General features: G+C 55.1%; 1 protein-coding gene across 1 annotated transcript in view; it reads right to left on the bottom strand.

Moving 5' to 3' along the window:
* Positions 1 to 2,432: 2,432 nt before the first annotated feature.
* Positions 2,433 to 16,925, bottom strand: part of ADAR (adenosine deaminase RNA specific) — a 34,187-nt gene continuing 19,694 nt past the window's right edge. Inside the window, exons 11-14 of the mRNA XM_054396977.1 lie at positions 9,972 to 10,154; positions 7,238 to 7,350; positions 6,429 to 6,556; positions 2,433 to 2,673 (exon numbers count right to left, since the gene is read on the bottom strand). Of these exons, the coding sequence (XP_054252952.1) occupies positions 2,433 to 2,673; positions 6,429 to 6,556; positions 7,238 to 7,350; positions 9,972 to 10,154 (665 nt within the window). The remainder of the gene's footprint in view (positions 2,674 to 6,428; positions 6,557 to 7,237; positions 7,351 to 9,971; positions 10,155 to 16,925) is intronic.

The following is a 16,925-nucleotide window of genomic DNA, read 5'->3' as shown; positions in this document are numbered from 1 at the left end:
GAACCTCTCTGGACCTACTCACCACAGCCCTTCTAAGCCAGCCCAGGCTGTCCTTGGCCTTCTTGGCCACCAGAGCACTTTGCTGGCTCCTGCTCAACCTCCCATCCACTAGGACCCCCCCCCTCCCAGGTCCTTTCCCCCTTCTCTCCAAACCCCTCCTGCTCCGTGGGGTTGCTCTTTCCCAGGTGCAAGACCTCTCTCCCCTTGCCCTTGTTGAGCTTCATTCCATCTCTCCCTGCCCAACTCTCAGCCTGTCCAGGTCTGGCTGAATGCCAGCAACAACCCTCCTGGTGCCAGCCACTGCTGCCAGCTTGGTGCCATCAGCAAACTTGCTGCCCTCAGTGCCAGGTGAGTGCTGAGTAGATTGAACAGCCCCTGAGGGACTCCACCACCAGACACAGACCTCCAGCCAGACTCTGTCCTGTTGACCACAACTCTCTTGACTTCTTCCCTTCCAGCCAGTTCCCAACCCCCTCCACTCCCTGCTCCTCCAAGACACTGCCCCAGCTTGGCTCCAAGGCTGCTGGCTGTGGAGCTGCCAACTGCTGGACTGAAACCAATTCCCAGCCCCTGGCAACTTCTTCCACACCAACAGCCTTGGGGGGTTGCTCTCCCCCCCCCCCCCCCTCCTCCTCTGAGCTTGCTGGTGCCAGCTGCCCCCTCCCAGGCAAAGCCAGCACAAAGCTGGGCATGGGGCTGCCCTCTGCCACCTCAGGAGCTGGCTGTTGGCATCTTCTCACCTTCCTCCAAGGGGCTCAGCTGGGAGCAGACCCCCAGCCCACAGCCACCATGGCAGGAAGGGGAAAGCTCCTTCCAGAACTCTGCCCCTACCCTTTCAGGGTACCCTGGAACCCTCCCTGAGCTCCCTGGAACCCTCCCCGGGCTCCCTGGAACCCTCCCCGGGCTCCCTGGAACCCTCCCCGGGCTCCCTGGAACCCTCCCCGAGCTCCCTGGAACCCTCCCCGAGCTCCCTGGAACCCTCCCCGAGCTCCCTGGAACCCTCCCCGAGCTCCCTGGAACCCTCCCCAGGCACCTGGAACCCTCCCTGGGGCACCCTGGAACCCTCCCTGGGGCACCCTGGAACCCTCCCCGGGCACCCTGGAACCCTCCCTGAGCTCCCTGGAACCCTCCCCGGGCTCCCTGGAACCCTCCCTGAGCCCTTGGCTTAAAGCCAGAGGCTTCATTCCCAACTGGCACAGTTCTGCCAGGGGTTCCATCCCTCCTTCACCTCACCACATCCTCCCCAAATCCCTCTCCTTCCCTCTTCCGGGCTCTCCCCCTTCAATCCTGCAAGGAACTGGCACAGGACCAGGCAAGGGGTTGATAAATTTTCCTTTTTCTTCTTTTTTTTTTTTTTTTTTTTTTTTTAATTAAGAACATGGAATGTCCAGCAGGAATCAGACCCTGGGTCCCAGCTTGGGCCAGCTGCCAGCCACCTTCTGACAGAGGCACAGACAAAAAAAAAAAACAACCCCTCCACCCCCCCAAAACTAAATCAACCACTCAGCCTTTTGTCGTTTGGGTTTGGTTGGGATTTCCTCAAAAAGAAGGGAAAAAAGAGGGGGGGAAAAAAAAAAAAATCTGCCAGAGGGAGCTGGCAGCTCAGGCGTTGAGCTGAGCCTGAGACACCTTCCCCCTCTCCCACTCTGGGTTTGTTTTTTTGTGGTGGCCTTGAAGTAAGAACAAAATGAACCACACCCCAAAAAAAAAAAAAAAAAAAAAAAGAGAGAGAAGAAAGAGGGAAAAAAAAAAAAAAAAGACAAAAAAGCAGAAGGGGACAGAGCTCTGCCCAAGCTTTAAAAAACAAACAAACAAACAAACAAAAAAAGACAATTTCCATGCAGTTAAAAAGGGATAAAAGGAAGAGAGGAAGTGGCCAAAGCCTTAGAGGGGAAGGGAGAAAAGGAAGAGAGAGGAAGAGGCCAAAGCCTTAGAGGGGAAGGGAGAGAAGGAAGAGAGAGGAAGAGGCCAAAGCCTTAGAGGGGAAGGGAGAGAAGGAAGAGAGAGGAAGAGGCCAAAGCCTTAGAGGGGAAGGGAGAGAAGGAAGAGAGAGGAAGAGGCCAAAGCCTTAGAGGGGAAGGGAGAAAAGGAAGAGAGAGGAAGAGGCCAAAGCCTTAGAGGGGAAGGGAGAAAAGGAAGAGAGAGGAAGAGGCCAAAGCCTTAGAGGGGAAGGAACAAAAGGAAGAGAGAGGAAGAGGCCAAAGCCTTGCAGGGGAAGGGAGAGAAGGAAGAGAGAAATGACTCAAAGCCCTGCAGGGGAAGGAACAAAAGGCAGAGAGAAGTGACCCAAAGCCCTACAGGGAACCTGCTGCACTCCTTCCACTTCCCAAAAGGTGGTGGCCAAAGGGCAAGCCCAAACCTGTGCACCCCCAACCCCATCCCCTCCCCCAATCCTGCCCCCTCCCCGCCCCTCCCCCCCCCCGGGGCTCCTGTTATGCCTCAGGGAGGGAGAAGTTCTCCTCCTCCCGGGGTTTTTGGATCCAGCTGCCATAGCCCAGCTCCTCCAGGGCTCTGAAGAAGCTCTGCTTGGCTCCCTGGTAGGCTGTGGCTGCCTCCTTGGCCTCCGAGTAGAGCGAGAGGCCCTGCAGGTCCCTGCGGCTGTGCTTGGCACACAGCTGCTGGAAGAGGCCAAAGATCTTCCTCTTGGAGACCCTAGAGACCTCCAGCTTGGGGCTGGGGGAGAAGCAAGAGGAGGTGTGGGGTCGGGAAAGGATCCTCCCAAAGGTGTCTCCATCCACCCACCCTTCCCTCCCTTCCTAGCCCAAAGTCCCATCCCAACCCTCCTAGGGAAGAATTTCCTCCTCCTGTCCCATCTCAGTCCAGTTTCTGCCAGGCTGGAGCCATCCCAAGTCCCTTCCCAACCCTCCTAGGGAAGAATTTCCTTCTCCTGTCCCATCTCAGTCCAGCTTCTGCCAGGCTGGAGCCATCCCAAGTCCCTTCCCAGCCCTCCTGGGGAAGAATTTCCTCCTCCTGTCCCATCTCAGTCCAGCTTCTGCCAGGCTGGAGCCATCCCAAGTCCCTTCCCAGCTCTCCTGGGGAAGAATTTCCTCCTCCTGTCCCATCTCAGTCCAGTTTCTGCCAGGCTGGAGCCATCCCAAGTCCCTTCCCAACCCTCCTGGGGAAGAATTTCCTCCTCCTGTCCCATCTCAGTCCAGCTTCTGCCAGGCTGGAGCCATCCCAAGTCCCTTCCCAACCCTCCTGGGGAAGAATTTCCTCCTCCTGTCCCATCTCAGTCCAGCTTCTGCCAGGCTGGAGCCATCCCAAGTCCCTTCCCAGCTCTCCTGGGGAAGAATTTCCTTCTCCTGTCTCATCTCAGTCCAGCTTCTGCCAGGCTGGAGCCATCCCAAGTCCCTTCCCAGCCCTCCTGGGGAAGAATTTCCTCCTCCTGTCCCATCTCAGTCCAGCTTCTGTCAGGCTGGAGCCATCCCAAGTCCCTTCCCAACCCTCCTGGGGAAGAATTTCCTCCTCCTGTCCCATCTCAGTCCAGCTTCTGCCAGGCTGGAGCCATCCCAAGTCCCCTTCCCAACCCTCCTGGGGAAGAATTTCCTCCTCCTGTCCCATCTCAGTCCAGCTTCTGCCAGGCTGGAGCCATCCCAAGTCCCTTCCCAGCCCTCCTGGGGAAGAATTTCCTCCTCCTGTCCCATCTCAGTCCAGCTTCTGCCAGGCTGGAGCCATCCCAAGTCCCTTCCCAACCCTCCTGGGGAAGAATTTCCTCCTCCTGTCCCATCTCAGTCCAGCTTCTGCCAGGCTGGAGCCATCCCAAGTCCCTTCCCAGCCCTCCTGGGGAAGAATTTCCTCCTCCTGTCCCATCTCAGTCCAGCTTCTGCCAGGCTGGAGCCATCCCAAGTCCCTTCCCAACCCTCCTGGGGAAGAATTTCCTCCTCCTGTCCCATCTCAGTCCAGCTTCTGCCAGGCTGGAGCCATCCCAAGTCCCTTCCCAGCCCTCCTGGGGAAGAATTTCCTCCTCCTGTCCCATCTCAGTCCAGCTTCTGCCAGGCTGGAGCCATCCCAAGTCCCTTCCCAGCCCTCCTGGGGAAGAATTTCCTCCTCCTGTCCCATCTCAGTCCAGCTTCTGCCAGGCTGGAGCCATCCCAAGTCCCTTCCCAGCTCTCCTGGAGCCTCCCTTCAGATCCTGGCAGGCTCTCCCTGGAGCCTTCTCCAGGCTGAACTCCCCCAGCAGGAGGCTGTGGCCTCCTCTGCTCCTGCTCCAACAGCTCCCTGTCCTTCCTGGGTCTCATCTCACTCTGCTCCCAGAGCTGTCCAGGAGAGAGGAGCAGCTCCAAGGCTCTGTTCTGCAGGAAGCTGCTGAAGCTCCTTGCTCCACGAGCCCCAGGATGTCTCCTGGCTGTCTGCAAGGAGCAGTTTGGTTCCTCCTCCTGCAGAGGGCTGAAGAAAGCTCAAAACACCTCCAAGCTTCAGGCTGGGGAGGGGGAAGGGACCCTCCAAGGGCATCTTGCCCAACCCCCCTGCACCCAGCAGGGACCTGAGTCTGAGCTTGGATGGAGCTCCAGGGATGGAGCCTCAAGCACAGCCCTGGGCAGCCTGGGCCAGGGTCTGAGCACCCTCAAGGTGCAGAACTTCCTCCTGAGGTCCAACCTCTGCCCCCCAGAGCTCAGCCTCTGCCCCCAGGGCTCAACCTCTGCCCCCCAGAGCTCAGCCTCTGCCCCCCAGGGCTCAGCCTCTGCCCCCCAGAGCTCAGCCTCTGCCCCCAGAGCTCAACCTCTGCCCCCAGGGCTCAACCTCTGCCCCCCAGAGCTCAGCCTCTGCCCCCAGAGCTCAGCCTCTGCCCCCAGGGCTCAACCTCTGCCCCCAGAGCTCAGCCTCTGCCCCCAGGGCTCAGCCTCTGCCCCCAGGGCTCAACCTCTGCCCCCCAGAGCTCAGCCTCTGCCCCCCAGAGCTCAACCTCTGCCCCCCAGGGCTCAGCCTCTGCCCCCCAGAGCTCAGCCTCTGCCCCCAGGGCTCAACCTCTGCCCCCAGAGCTCAACCTCTGCCCCCCAGAGCTCAACCTCTGCCCCCAGGGCTCAACCTCTGCCCCCCAGAGCTCAGCCTCTGCCCCCCAGAGCTCAACCTCTGCCCCCCAGGGCTCAACCTCTGCCCCCAGAGCTCAACCTCTGCCCCCCCAGGGCTCAGCCTCTGCCCCCAGAGCTCAACCTCTGCCCCCCAGAGCTCAACCTCTGCCCCCAGAGCTCAACCTCTGCCCCCCAGAGCTCAGCCTCTGCCCCCAGGGCTCAGCCTCTGCCCCCAGAGCTCAACCTCTGCCCCCAGAGCTCAGCCTCTGCCCCCCAGGGCTCAGCCTCTGCCCCCAGGGCTCAGCCTCTGCCCCCCAGAGCTCAACCTCTGCCCCCCAGGGCTCAACCTCTGCCCCCCAGGGCTCAGCCTCTGCCCCCCAGGGCTCAGCCTCTGCCCCCAGAGCTCAACCTCTGCCCCCCAGGGCTCAGCCTCTGCCCCCAGAGCTCAGCCTCTGCCCCCCAGAGCTCAACCTCTGCCCCCAGAGCTCAACCTCTGCCCCCCAGGGCTCAGCCTCTGCCCCCAGAGCTCAACCTCTGCCCCCCAGGGCTCAACCTCTGCCCCCCAGAGCTCAGCCTCTGCCCCCCAGAGCTCAACCTCTGCCCCCCAGAGCTCAACCTCTGCCCCCAGAGCTCAACCTCTGCCCCCCAGAGCTCAGCCTCTGCCCCCCAGAGCTCAGCCTCTGCCCCCCAGAGCTCAACCTCTGCCCCCCAGAGCTCAGCCTCTGCCCCCCAGAGCTCAACCTCTGCCCCCCAGAGCTCAGCCTCTGCCCCCAGGGCTCAGCCTCTGCCCCCAGAGCTCAACCTCTGCCCCCCAGAGCTCAGCCTCTGCCCCCAGAGCTCAACCTCTGCCCCCAGAGCTCAACCTCTGCCCCCAGAGCTCAGCCTCTGCCCCCCAGAGCTCAACCTCTGCCCCCCAGAGCTCAACCTCTGCCCCCAGAGCTCAGCCTCTGCCCCCAGAGCTCAGCCTCTGCCCCCCAGGGCTCAACCTCTGCCCCCCAGGGCTCAACCTCTGCCCCCCAGAGCTCAACCTCTGCCCCCAGGGCTCAACCTCTGCCCCCAGGGCTCAACCTCTGCCCCCCAGAGCTCAACCTCTGCCCCCAGAGCTCAGCCTCTGCCCCCAGAGCTCAACCTCTGCCCCCCCAGAGCTCAGCCTCTGCCCCCAGAGCTCAACCTCTGCCCCCCCAGGGCTCAACCTCTGCCCCCCAGGGCTCAGCCTCTGCCCCCAGAGCTCAACCTCTGCCCCCAGCTTTGCTTTAGCCCCAAGGATTCTCTCCCCTGCCCTCAGCCTGCAGCTCCTCTCCCTGCAGCCAGATGCAGCAGCAGCACTGCAGAGCCATCCCTCCCCCCTCCTCCTCCTCCTCCTCCTCCTTCTCCCCTTGAGCCCAGAGAAGAGCAGAGTCAGGAGAGGGCTCCTCTTACCCATCCACCTTCCCTTTGGTGCCATCCAGGACCTCCACTTCTCCTTCATCAGCAAGACACCAATTCACTGAGGACTCCTTGGTCTTCCCTGTCTGCCTCGCTGAGTCGTAGACACTGACCCTCCCCACCTGCAGGACAGGAGAGGGTCCCTGTGCCCCCCCAGCTGCGTGCTCACAGACCTCTTGCCCCCCTCCCCCACCCCCCCCCACCTCCAGCTGGCCTTCAGCTGCCCCCCTCCCCCCCCCCAACCCCCTCAGCACAGCCAGCTCGAGGCTGTGGTTGAACTGAGGGCTGCTGAAGGTGACCCTGGGACTCCTCTCCCCTCACAGCCAGGTGGGCAGCTCCTGGAAGGTGCCCAGGTGGGGGTTGGGCTCCTGTGCCAAGGGCCAGGCCAGGAGGAGATGACCTCAGGCTGCCCCCAGGGGAGGCTCAGCTTGGCCCTGAGGAACAATTTCTGCCCCTGGAGGCTTGGCCCAGGCCTGGCCCAGGGGCAGTGGTGGAGTCTCCATCCCTGGAGGGGTCTCCAAGCCCCACAGCTGTGGTGCTGAGGGCCGTGGGGGGGGTGGTGCTGGGGCAGGCTTGGACTCCAGGAGCTGCTGAAAAATCTCTTTTCCAACCCACCCCACTCCCTGGTTCTGTGATTTTCCCCCCCCCACCCAAAGGAGCCACCCCCTGCCCATCAGCACCCTCCTGACCCCGCCTGGCAGCGGGCAGGGGGCAACCTCCAGCTTCCAAAGGCCTCCTTCAGGGAGGAAGGAGGAGAGGTGGGGAGGAAGGAAGGGGGCTGAGAGGATGAGGAAGGAAGGTACCTCAGGGTGGTTGAGGTGGTAGGGAGCCTGCAGCTGGTCCTGCAGCCTGCTGCCCTCCCTGGCCAGGCGGCAGCAGATGGCACGAGTGAGGTGGCCCTGGCTGTAGAGATAACCTGGGAGGGGGCACAGGAGGGGCACTCAGAGGAGGAGGGCAGGAACCAACCTGAAGAGCTCCTCCCAAGCCCCTGGCACCCTCCTGCCCTCTTGGGTAAGGAGGATGGAGGTTCCCAAGCCAAGCAGGGCCCCTCCTGGGCTCCAGCACCCCCCAGGGCGCAGCAGCTGCAGGGAGCAGCTGAGGAAGAGGCTCCAGAAAGAGGAGGCTGAAGGCAGAGCTTCATCATCCTCGACACCTATCCCCCCTCAAAGGAGGTCTGGAGCCAGGGCAGGGAGGGGGGTGGGGTCTGCTGACACGCAACAAGGCAGAGAGGGAAGGGGGAAAAAAGGCTCAGGGTGGGGCAGGGAAAGGGAAAAAAGGCTCAGGGTGGGGCAAGGGAAGAGGGAAAAAAAGGCTCAGGGTGGGGCAGGGAAAGGGAAAAAAGGCTCAGGGTGGGGCAGGGAAAGGGAAAAAAAGGCTCAGGGTGGGGCAGGGAAAGGGAAAAAAGGCTCAGGGTGGGGCAGGGGAGGGGAAAAAAGGCTCAGGGTGGGGCAGGGAAAGGGAAAAAAGGCTCAGGGTGGGGCAGGGGAAGGGAAAAAAAGGCTCAGGGTGGGGCAGGGAGGGGAAAAAAGGCTCAGGGTGGGGCAGGGAAAGGGAAAAAAGGCTCAGGGTGGGGCAGGGAAAGGGAAAAAAGGCTCAGGGTGGGGCAGGGAAAGGGAAAAAAGGCTCAGGGTGGGGCAGGGAAAGGGAAAAAAGGCTCAGGGTGGGGCAGGGGAGGGGAAAAAAGGCTCAGGGTGGGGCAGGGAAAGGGAAAAAAGGCTCAGGGTGGGGCAGGGGAAGGGAAAAAAAGGCTCAGGGTGGGGCAGGGGAGGGGAAAAAAGGCTCAGGGTGGGGCAGGGAAAGGGAAAAAAGGCTCAGGGTGGGGCAGGGAAAGGGAAAAAAGGCTCAGGGTGGGGCAGGGGAGGGGAAAAAAAGGCTCAGGGTGGGGCAGGGGAGGGAAAAAGCAGGGAGGAAAAAAAGGCTCAGGGTGGGGCAGGGAAAGGGAAAAAAGGCTCAGGGTGGGGCAGGGAAGGGAAAAAAGGCTCAGGGTGGGGCAGGGGAGGGGAAAAAAGGCTCAGGGTGGGGCAGGGAAAGGGAAAAAAGGCTCAGGGTGGGGCAGGGAAAGGGAAAAAAGGCTCAGGGTGGGGCAGGGAAAGGGAAAAAAAGGCTCAGGGTGGGGCAGGGGAGGGGAAAAAAGGCTCAGGGTGGGGCAGGGAGAGGGAAAAAAAGGCTCAGGGTGGGGCAGGGGAGGGGAAAAAAGCCTCAGGGTGGGGCAGGGAAAGGGAAAAAAGGCTCAGGGTGGGGCAGGGAGGGAAAAAAAGGCTCAGGGTGGGGCAGGGGAGGGGAAAAAAAGGCTCAGGGTGGGGCAGGGAGGGAAAAAAGCTCAGGTGGGCAGGGAAAGGGAAAAAAGGCTCAGGGTGGGGCAGGGAAAGGGAAAAAAGGCTCAGGGTGGGGCAGGGAAAGGGAAAAAAGGCTCAGGGTGGGGCAGGGAAAGGGAAAAAAGGCTCAGGGTGGGGCAGGGGAGGGAAAAAAGGCTCAGGGTGGGGCAGGGAGGGAAAAACAGGGGGCAGGAAGGAAAAAAGCCTCAGGGTGGGGCAGGGGAGGGGAAAAAAGGCTCAGGGTGGGGCAGGGGAGGGGAAAAAAGGCTCAGGGTGGGGCAGGGAAAGGGAAAAAAGGCTCAGGGTGGGGCAGGGGAGGGGAAAAAAGGCTCAGGGTGGGGCAGGGGAGGGGAAAAAAGGCTCAGGGTGGGGCAGGGGAGGGGAAAAAAGGCTCAGGGTGGGGCAGGGGAGGGGAAAAAAGGCTCAGGGTGGGGCAGGGGAGGGGAAAAAAAGGCTCAGGGTGGGGCAGGGGAGGGAAAAAAGGCTCAGGGTGGGGCAGGGGAGGGGAAAAAAGGCTCAGGGTGGGGCAGGGGAGGGGAAAAAAAGGCTCAGGGTGGGGCAGGGAAAGGGAAAAAAGCCTCAGGGTGGGGCAGGGAAAGGGAAAAAAGGCTCAGGGTGGGGCAGGGGAAGGGAAAAAAAGGCTCAGGGTGGGGCAGGGAAAGGGAAAAAAGGCTCAGGGTGGGGCAGGGAAAGGGAAAAAAGGCTCAGGGTGGGGCAGGGGAGGGGAAAAAAGCCTCAGGGTGGGGCAGGGGAGGGGAAAAAAGCCTCAGGGTGGGGCAGGGAAAGGGAAAAAAGGCTCAGGGTGGGGCAGGGGAGGGGAAAAAAGGCTCAGGGTGGGGCAGGGAAAGGGAAAAAAGGCTCAGGGTGGGGCAGGGAAAGGGAAAAAAGGCTCAGGGTGGGGCAGGGAAAGGGAAAAAAAGCCTCAGGGTGGGGCAGGGAAAGGGAAAAAAGCCTCAGGGTGGGGCAGGGAAAGGGAAAAAAGCCTCAGGGTGGGGCAGGGGAGGGGAAAAAAGCCTCAGGGTGGGGCAGGGGAGGGGAAAAAAGGCTCAGGGTGGGGCAGGGGAGGGGAAAAAAGGCTCAGGGTGGGGCAGGGGAGGGGAAAAAAGGCTCAGGGTGGGGCAGGGCAACCTGGGGCTCAGCTCAGAGCCCAGGCGGGCAGAGGGGAGTGGGGAGGGCAGGCTGGGCTGGCAGAGGGGGCTGGGCATGCTGGCACAGCTCCTACCCAGGGTGATGGAGCTGAGGTAGACAGGCTCCAGGAAGTGGGAGAGCAGAGCCCCCTGCAGCCCCAGGGTGTTCCAGCGCAGGATTTTGTCGCTGCAGGACATGGTCCTCAGGCGCTCTCCGTGCTGGATGCCATCCCAGGTGGGCACAATATCACTGGACTCCACTGGGATGGTGCCTTCCCCTGGGCGTGGCACAGAAGGGAAGATTGGGGGCCAAGGGTTGGCACTCAGTGAATCCAATCCCCTCCCCTCCCCCTTCCAAGTGACCTCAGGAGCCACCAAGGCTTGGGGACATGTGGGAAGGGGAAGCCAGCAGTGAGGGCACAGAAGCCATTTGTGCCCACCACCCCCCCCCCTCTGCTCTTGCCCTGCTGCTGAGGGCACCTCTGGAGGGCTGGGCTCAGTTGCAGAGGGACTGGGAGCTACTGGGAGAGAAGCTGGGAAGGTGCTGAGGGGCCTGGAGCAAAGGCTGAGAGCTCCCCGGGGGGTGCTGAGAGCTCCCTGGGGGGTGCTGAGAGCTCCCTGGGGGGTGCTGAGAGCTCCCTGGGGGGTGCTGAGAGCTCCCTGGGGGGTGCTGAGAGCCTGGAGCTGAGCAGCCCCAGAGGGGATCTGAGCAATGCTCAGCAAGAGCTAAAGGCTGAGGAGGGGGCAAGAGGCTGGGGCTGGCATCTGCTCAGTGGTGCCCAGGGCAGGGGGCACAAAGTGGAGCCCAGGAGGTGAAAGTTGTTTGGGGTGAGGCTGCTGGAGGCCTGGAGCTGCCCAGAGAGGTTGTGGAGAGCTTCCAACCCCCCCTGGGCACATCCCAAAGATCTCTCCCAGCCTAAAGGATTCTGATCCTAAAGATCTCTCCCAGCCTAAAGGATTCTGATCCTAAAGATCTCTCCCAGCCTAAAGGATTCTGATCCTAAAGATCTCTCCCAGCCTAACTGATTCTGATCCTAAAGATCTCTCCCAGCCTAACTGATTCTGATCCTAAAGATCTCTCCCAGCCTAACTGATTCTGATCCTAAAGATCTCTCCCAGCCTAAAGGATTCTGATCCTAAAGATCTCTCCCAGCCTAAAGGATTCTGATCCTAAAGATCTCTCCCAGCCTAACTGATTCTGATCCTAAAGATCTCTCCCAGCCTAACTGATTCTGATCCTAAAGATCTCTCCCAGCCTAACTGATTCTGATCCTAAAGATCTCTCCCAACCTGATTCTGATCCTAAAGATCTCTCCCAGCCTAACTGATTCTGATCCTAAAGATCTCTCCCAGCCTAACTGATTCTGATCCTAAAGATCTCTCCCAGCCTAACTGATTCTGATCCTAAAGATCTCTCCCAGCCTAACTGATTCTGATCCTAAAGATCTCTCCCAGCCTAACTGATTCTGATCCTAAAGATCTCTCCCAGCCTAACTGATTCTGATCCTAAAGATCTCTCCCAGCCTAACTGATTCTGATCCTAAAGATCTCTCCCAGCCTAAGATTCTGATCCTAAAGATCTCTCCCAACCTGATTCTGATCCTAAAGATCTCTCCCAGCCTAACTGATTCTGATCCCAAAGATCTCTCCCAGCCTAACTGATTCTGATCCCAAAGATCTCTCCCAGCCTAACTGATTCTGATCCCAAAGATCTCTCCCAACCTGATTCTGATCCTAAAGATCTCTCCCAACCTGATTCTGATCCTAAAGATCTCTCCCAGCCTAACTGATTCTGATCCTAAAGATCTCTCCCAGCCTAAAGGATTCTGATCCCAAAGATCTCTCCCAACCTGATACTGATCCCAAAGATCTCTCCCAACCTTATTCTGATCCTAAAGATCTCTCCCAGCCTAACTGATTCTGATCCTAAAGATCTCTCCCAACCTAACTGATTCTGATCCCAAAGATCTCTCCCAACCTTATTCTGATCCTAAAGATCTCTCCCAGCCTAACTGATTCTGATCCTAAAGATCTCTCCCAACCTTATTCTGATCCTAAAGATCTCTCCCAGCCTAACTGATTCTGATCCTAAAGATCTCTCCCAGCCTAACTGATTCTGATCCCAAAGATCTCTCCCAGCCAACTGATTCTGATCCTAAAGATCTCTCCCAACCTAACTGATTCTGATCCTAAAGATCTCTCCCAACCAACTGATTCTGATCCTAAAGATCTCTCCCAACCCAACTGATTCTGATCCTAAAGATCTCTCCCAACCAACTGATTCTGATCCTAAGGATCTCTCCCAACCTAACTGATTCTGATCCTAAAGATCTCTCCCAACCTAACTGATTCTGATCCTAAAGATCTCTCCCAACCTGATTCTGATCCTAAAGATCTCTCCCAGCCTAAAGGATTCTGATCCCAAAGATCTCTCCCAACCTGATACTGATCCCAAAGATCTCTCCCAACCTTATTCTGATCCTAAAGATCTCTCCCAACCTAACTGATTCTGATCCCAAAGATCTCTCCCAACCTGATTCTGATCCTAAAGATCTCTCCCAGCCTAAAGGATTCTGATCCTAAAGATCTCTCCCAACCCAACTGATTCTGATCCTAAAGATCTCTCCCAACCTGATTCTGATCCTAAAGATCTCTCCCAGCCTAACTGATTCTGATCCTAAAGATCTCTCCTAGCCTAAAGGATTCTGATCCCAAAGATCTCTCCCAACCTGATACTGATCCCAAAGATCTCTCCCAACCTTATTCTGATCCTAAAGATCTCTCCCAGCCTAACTGATTCTGATCCTAAAGATCTCTCCCAACCCAACTGATTCTGATCCTAAAGATCTCTCCCAACCCAACTGATTCTGATCCTAAAGATCTCTCCCAACCCAACTGATTCTGATCCTAAGGATCTCTCCCAACCCAACTGATTCTGATCCTAAAGATCTCTCCCAACCCAACTGATTCTGATCCTAAAGATCTCTCCCAGCCTAACTGATTCTGATCCTAAAGATCTCTCCCAACCTTATTCTGATCCTAAAGATCTCTCCCAGCCTTATTCTGATCCTAAAGATCTCTCCCAGCCTTATTCTGATCCTAAAGATCTCTCCCAGCCTAACTGATTCTGATCCTAAGGATCTCTCCCAACCCAACTGATTCTGATCCTAAGGATCTCTCCCAACCCAACTGATTCTGATCCTAAAGATCTCTCCCAACCCAACTGATTCTTATCCTAAAGATCTCTCCCAACCTAACTGATTCTGATCCTAAAGATCTCTCCCAACCTGATTCTGATCCTAAAGATCTCTCCCAACCTAACTGATTCTGATCCTAAAGATCTCTCCCAACCTGATTCTGATCCTAAAGATCTCTCCCAGCCTAACTGATTCTGATCCTAAAGATCTCTCCCAGCCTAACTGATTCTGATCCTAAAGATCTCTCCCAGCCTAACTGATTCTGATCCTAAAGATCTCTCCCAACCTGATTCTGATCCTAAAGATCTCTCCCAACCTAACTGATTCTGATCCTAAAGATCTCTCCCAACCTGATTCTGATCCTAAAGATCTCTCCCAGCCTAACTGATTCTGATCCTAAAGATCTCTCCCAACCTAACTGATTCTGATCCTAAAGATCTCTCCCAACCTGATTCTGATCCTAAAGATCTCTCCCAACCTGATTCTGATCCTAAAGATCTCTCCCAACCTGATTCTGATCCTAAAGATCTCTCCCAACCCAACTGATTCTGATCCTAAAGATCTCTCCCAACCCAACTGATTCTGATCCTAAAGATCTCTCCCAACCCAACTGATTCTGATCCTAAAGATCTCTCCCAACCTAACTGATTCTGATCCTAAAGATCTCTCCCAACCTAACTGATTCTGATCCTAAAGATCTCTCCCAACCTGATTCTGATCCTAAAGATCTCTCCCAACCTGATTCTGATCCTAAAGATCTCTCCCAACCTGATTCTGATCCTAAAGATCTCTCCCAGCCTAACTGATTCTGATCCTAAAGATCTCTCCCAGCCTAACTGATTCTGATCCTAAAGATCTCTCCCAACCTGATTCTGATCCTAAAGATCTCTCCCAACCTAACTGATTCTGATCCTAAAGATCTCTCCCAACCTGATTCTGATCCTAAAGATCTCTCCCAGCCTAACTGATTCTGATCCTAAAGATCTCTCCCAGCCTAACTGATTCTGATCCTAAAGATCTCTCCCAACCTGATTCTGATCCTAAAGATCTCTCCCAACCTAACTGATTCTGATCCTAAAGATCTCTCCCAACCTGATTCTGATCCTAAAGATCTCTCCCAACCTAACTGATTCTGATCCTAAAGATCTCTCCCAACCTAACTGATTCTGATCCTAAAGATCTCTCCCAACCTGATTCTGATCCTAAAGATCTCTCCCAACCTAACTGATTCTGATCCTAAAGATCTCTCCCAACCTGATTCTGATCCTAAAGATCTCTCCCAGCCTAACTGATTCTGATCCTAAAGATCTCTCCCAACCTGATTCTGATCCTAAAGATCTCTCCCAACCTAACTGATTCTGATCCTAAAGATCTCTCCCAACCTAACTGATTCTGATCCTAAAGATCTCTCCCAACCTGATTCTGATCCTAAAGATCTCTCCCAACCTAACTGATTCTGATCCTAAAGATCTCTCCCAACCTGATTCTGATCCTAAAGATCTCTCCCAGCCTAACTGATTCTGATCCTAAAGATCTCTCCCTGCCTCACTGTTTCTGATCCTAAAGTTCTCTCCCAACATAACTGATTCTGATCCTAAAGATCTCTCCCAACCTAACTGATTCTGATCCTAAAGATCTCTCCCAGCCTAACTGATTCTGATCCTAAAGATCTCTCCCAGCCTAACTGATTCTGATCCTAAAGATCTCTCCCAACCTGATTCTGATCCTAAAGATCTCTCCCAACCTAACTGATTCTGATCCTAAAGATCTCTCCCAACCAACTGATTCTGATCCTAAAGATCTCTCCCAACCTAACTGATTCTGATCCTAAAGATCTCTCCCAGCCTAATGATTCTGATCCTAAAGATCTCTCCCAGCCTAACTGATTCTGATCCTAAAGATCTCTCCCAGCCTAACTGATTCTGATCCTAAAGATCTCTCCCAGCCTAACTGATTCTGATCCTAAAGATCTCTCCCAACCTAACTGATTCTGATCCTAAAGATCTCTCCCACCTAACTGATTCTGATCCTAAAGATCTCTCCCAACCTAACTGATTCTGATCCTAAAGATCTCTCCCAACCTAACTGATTCTGATCCTAAAGATCTCTCCCAACCTAACTGATTCTGATCCTAAAGATCTCTCCCAACCTAACTGATTCTGATCCTAAAGATCTCTCCCAACCAACTGATTCTGATCCTAAAGATCTCTCCCAACCTAACTGATTCTGATCCTAAAGATCTCTCCCAACCTAACTGATTCTGATCCTAAAGATCTCTCCCAACCTAACTGATTCTGATCCTAAAGATCTCTCCCAACCTAACTGATTCTGATCCTAAAGATCTCTCCCAGCCTAACTGATTCTGATCCTAAAGATCTCTCCCAGCCTAACTGATTCTGATCCTAAAGATCTCTCCCAGCCTAACTGATTCTGATCCTAAAGATCTCTCCCAGCCTAACTGATTCTGATCCTAAAGATCTCTCCCAGCCTAACTGATTCTGATCCTAAAGATCTCTCCCAACCTAACTGATTCTGATCCTAAAGATCTCTCCCAACCTAACTGATTCTTATCCTAAAGATCTCTCCCAACCTAACTGATTCTGATCCTAAAGATCTCTCCCAACCTGATTCTGATCCTAAAGATCTCTCCCAACCTAACTGATTCTGATCCTAAAGATCTCTCCCAGCCTAAAGGATTCTGATCCTAAAGATCTCTCCCAACCCAACTGATTCTGATCCTAAAGATCTCTCCCAACCTAACTGATTCTGATCCTAAAGATCTCTCCCAACCTGATTCTGATCCTAAAGATCTCTCCCAGCCTAACTGATTCTGATCCTAAAGATCTCTCCCAACCTAAGATTCTGATCCTAAAGATCTCTCCCAGCCTAACTGATTCTGATCCTAAAGATCTCTCCCAACCTGATTCTGATCCTAAAGATCTCTCCCAGCCTAACTGATTCTGATCCTAAAGATCTCTCCCAGCCTAACTGATTCTGATCCTAAAGATCTCTCCCAACCTAACTGATTCTGATCCTAAAGATCTCTCCCAACCTGATTCTGATCCCAAAGATCTCTCCCAGCCTAACTGATTCTGATCCTAAAGATCTCTCCCAGCCTGATTCTGATCCCAAAGATCTCTCCCAGCCTGATTCTGATCCCAAAGATCTCTGCCAGCCTGATTCTGATCCTAAAGATCTCTCCCAACCTGATTCTGATCCTAAAGATCTCTCCCAACCTAACTGATTCTGATCCTAAAGATCTCTCCCAACCTAATGATTCTGATCCTAAAGATCTCTCCCAACCAACTGATTCTGATCCTAAAGATCTCTCCCACCTGATTCTGATCCTAAAGATCTCTCCCACCTAACTGATTCTGATCCTAAAGATCTCTCCCAACCTAACTGATTCTGATCCTAAAGATCTCTCCCAACCTGATTCTGATCCTAAAGATCTCTCCCAACCTAACTGATTCTGATCCTAAAGATCTCTCCCACCTAAGATTCTGATCCTAAAGATCTCTCCCAGCCTAACTGATTCTGATCCTAAAGATCTCTCCCAACCTGATTCTGATCCTAAAGATCTCTCCCAACCTAACTGATTCTGATCCTAAAGATCTCTCCCAACCTGATTCTGATCCTAAAGATCTCTCCCAACCTAACTGATTCTGATCCTAAAGATCTCTCCCAGCCAATGATTCTGATCCTAAAGATCTCTCCCAGCCTAACTGATTCTGATCCTAAAGATCTCTCCCAGCCTAACTGATTCTGATCCTAAAGATCTCTCCCAGCCTAACTGATTCTGATCCTAAAGATCTCTCCCAGCCTAACTGATTCTGATCCTAAAGATCTCTC

This window comes from Indicator indicator, chromosome 40, assembly GCF_027791375.1.
Source record: "Indicator indicator isolate 239-I01 chromosome 40, UM_Iind_1.1, whole genome shotgun sequence".
NCBI classification, from domain to species: domain Eukaryota; kingdom Metazoa; phylum Chordata; class Aves; order Piciformes; family Indicatoridae; genus Indicator; species Indicator indicator.
The sequence above is the reverse complement of the archived record's forward strand: the minus strand, read 5'-3'. Positions and strand labels throughout refer to the sequence as shown.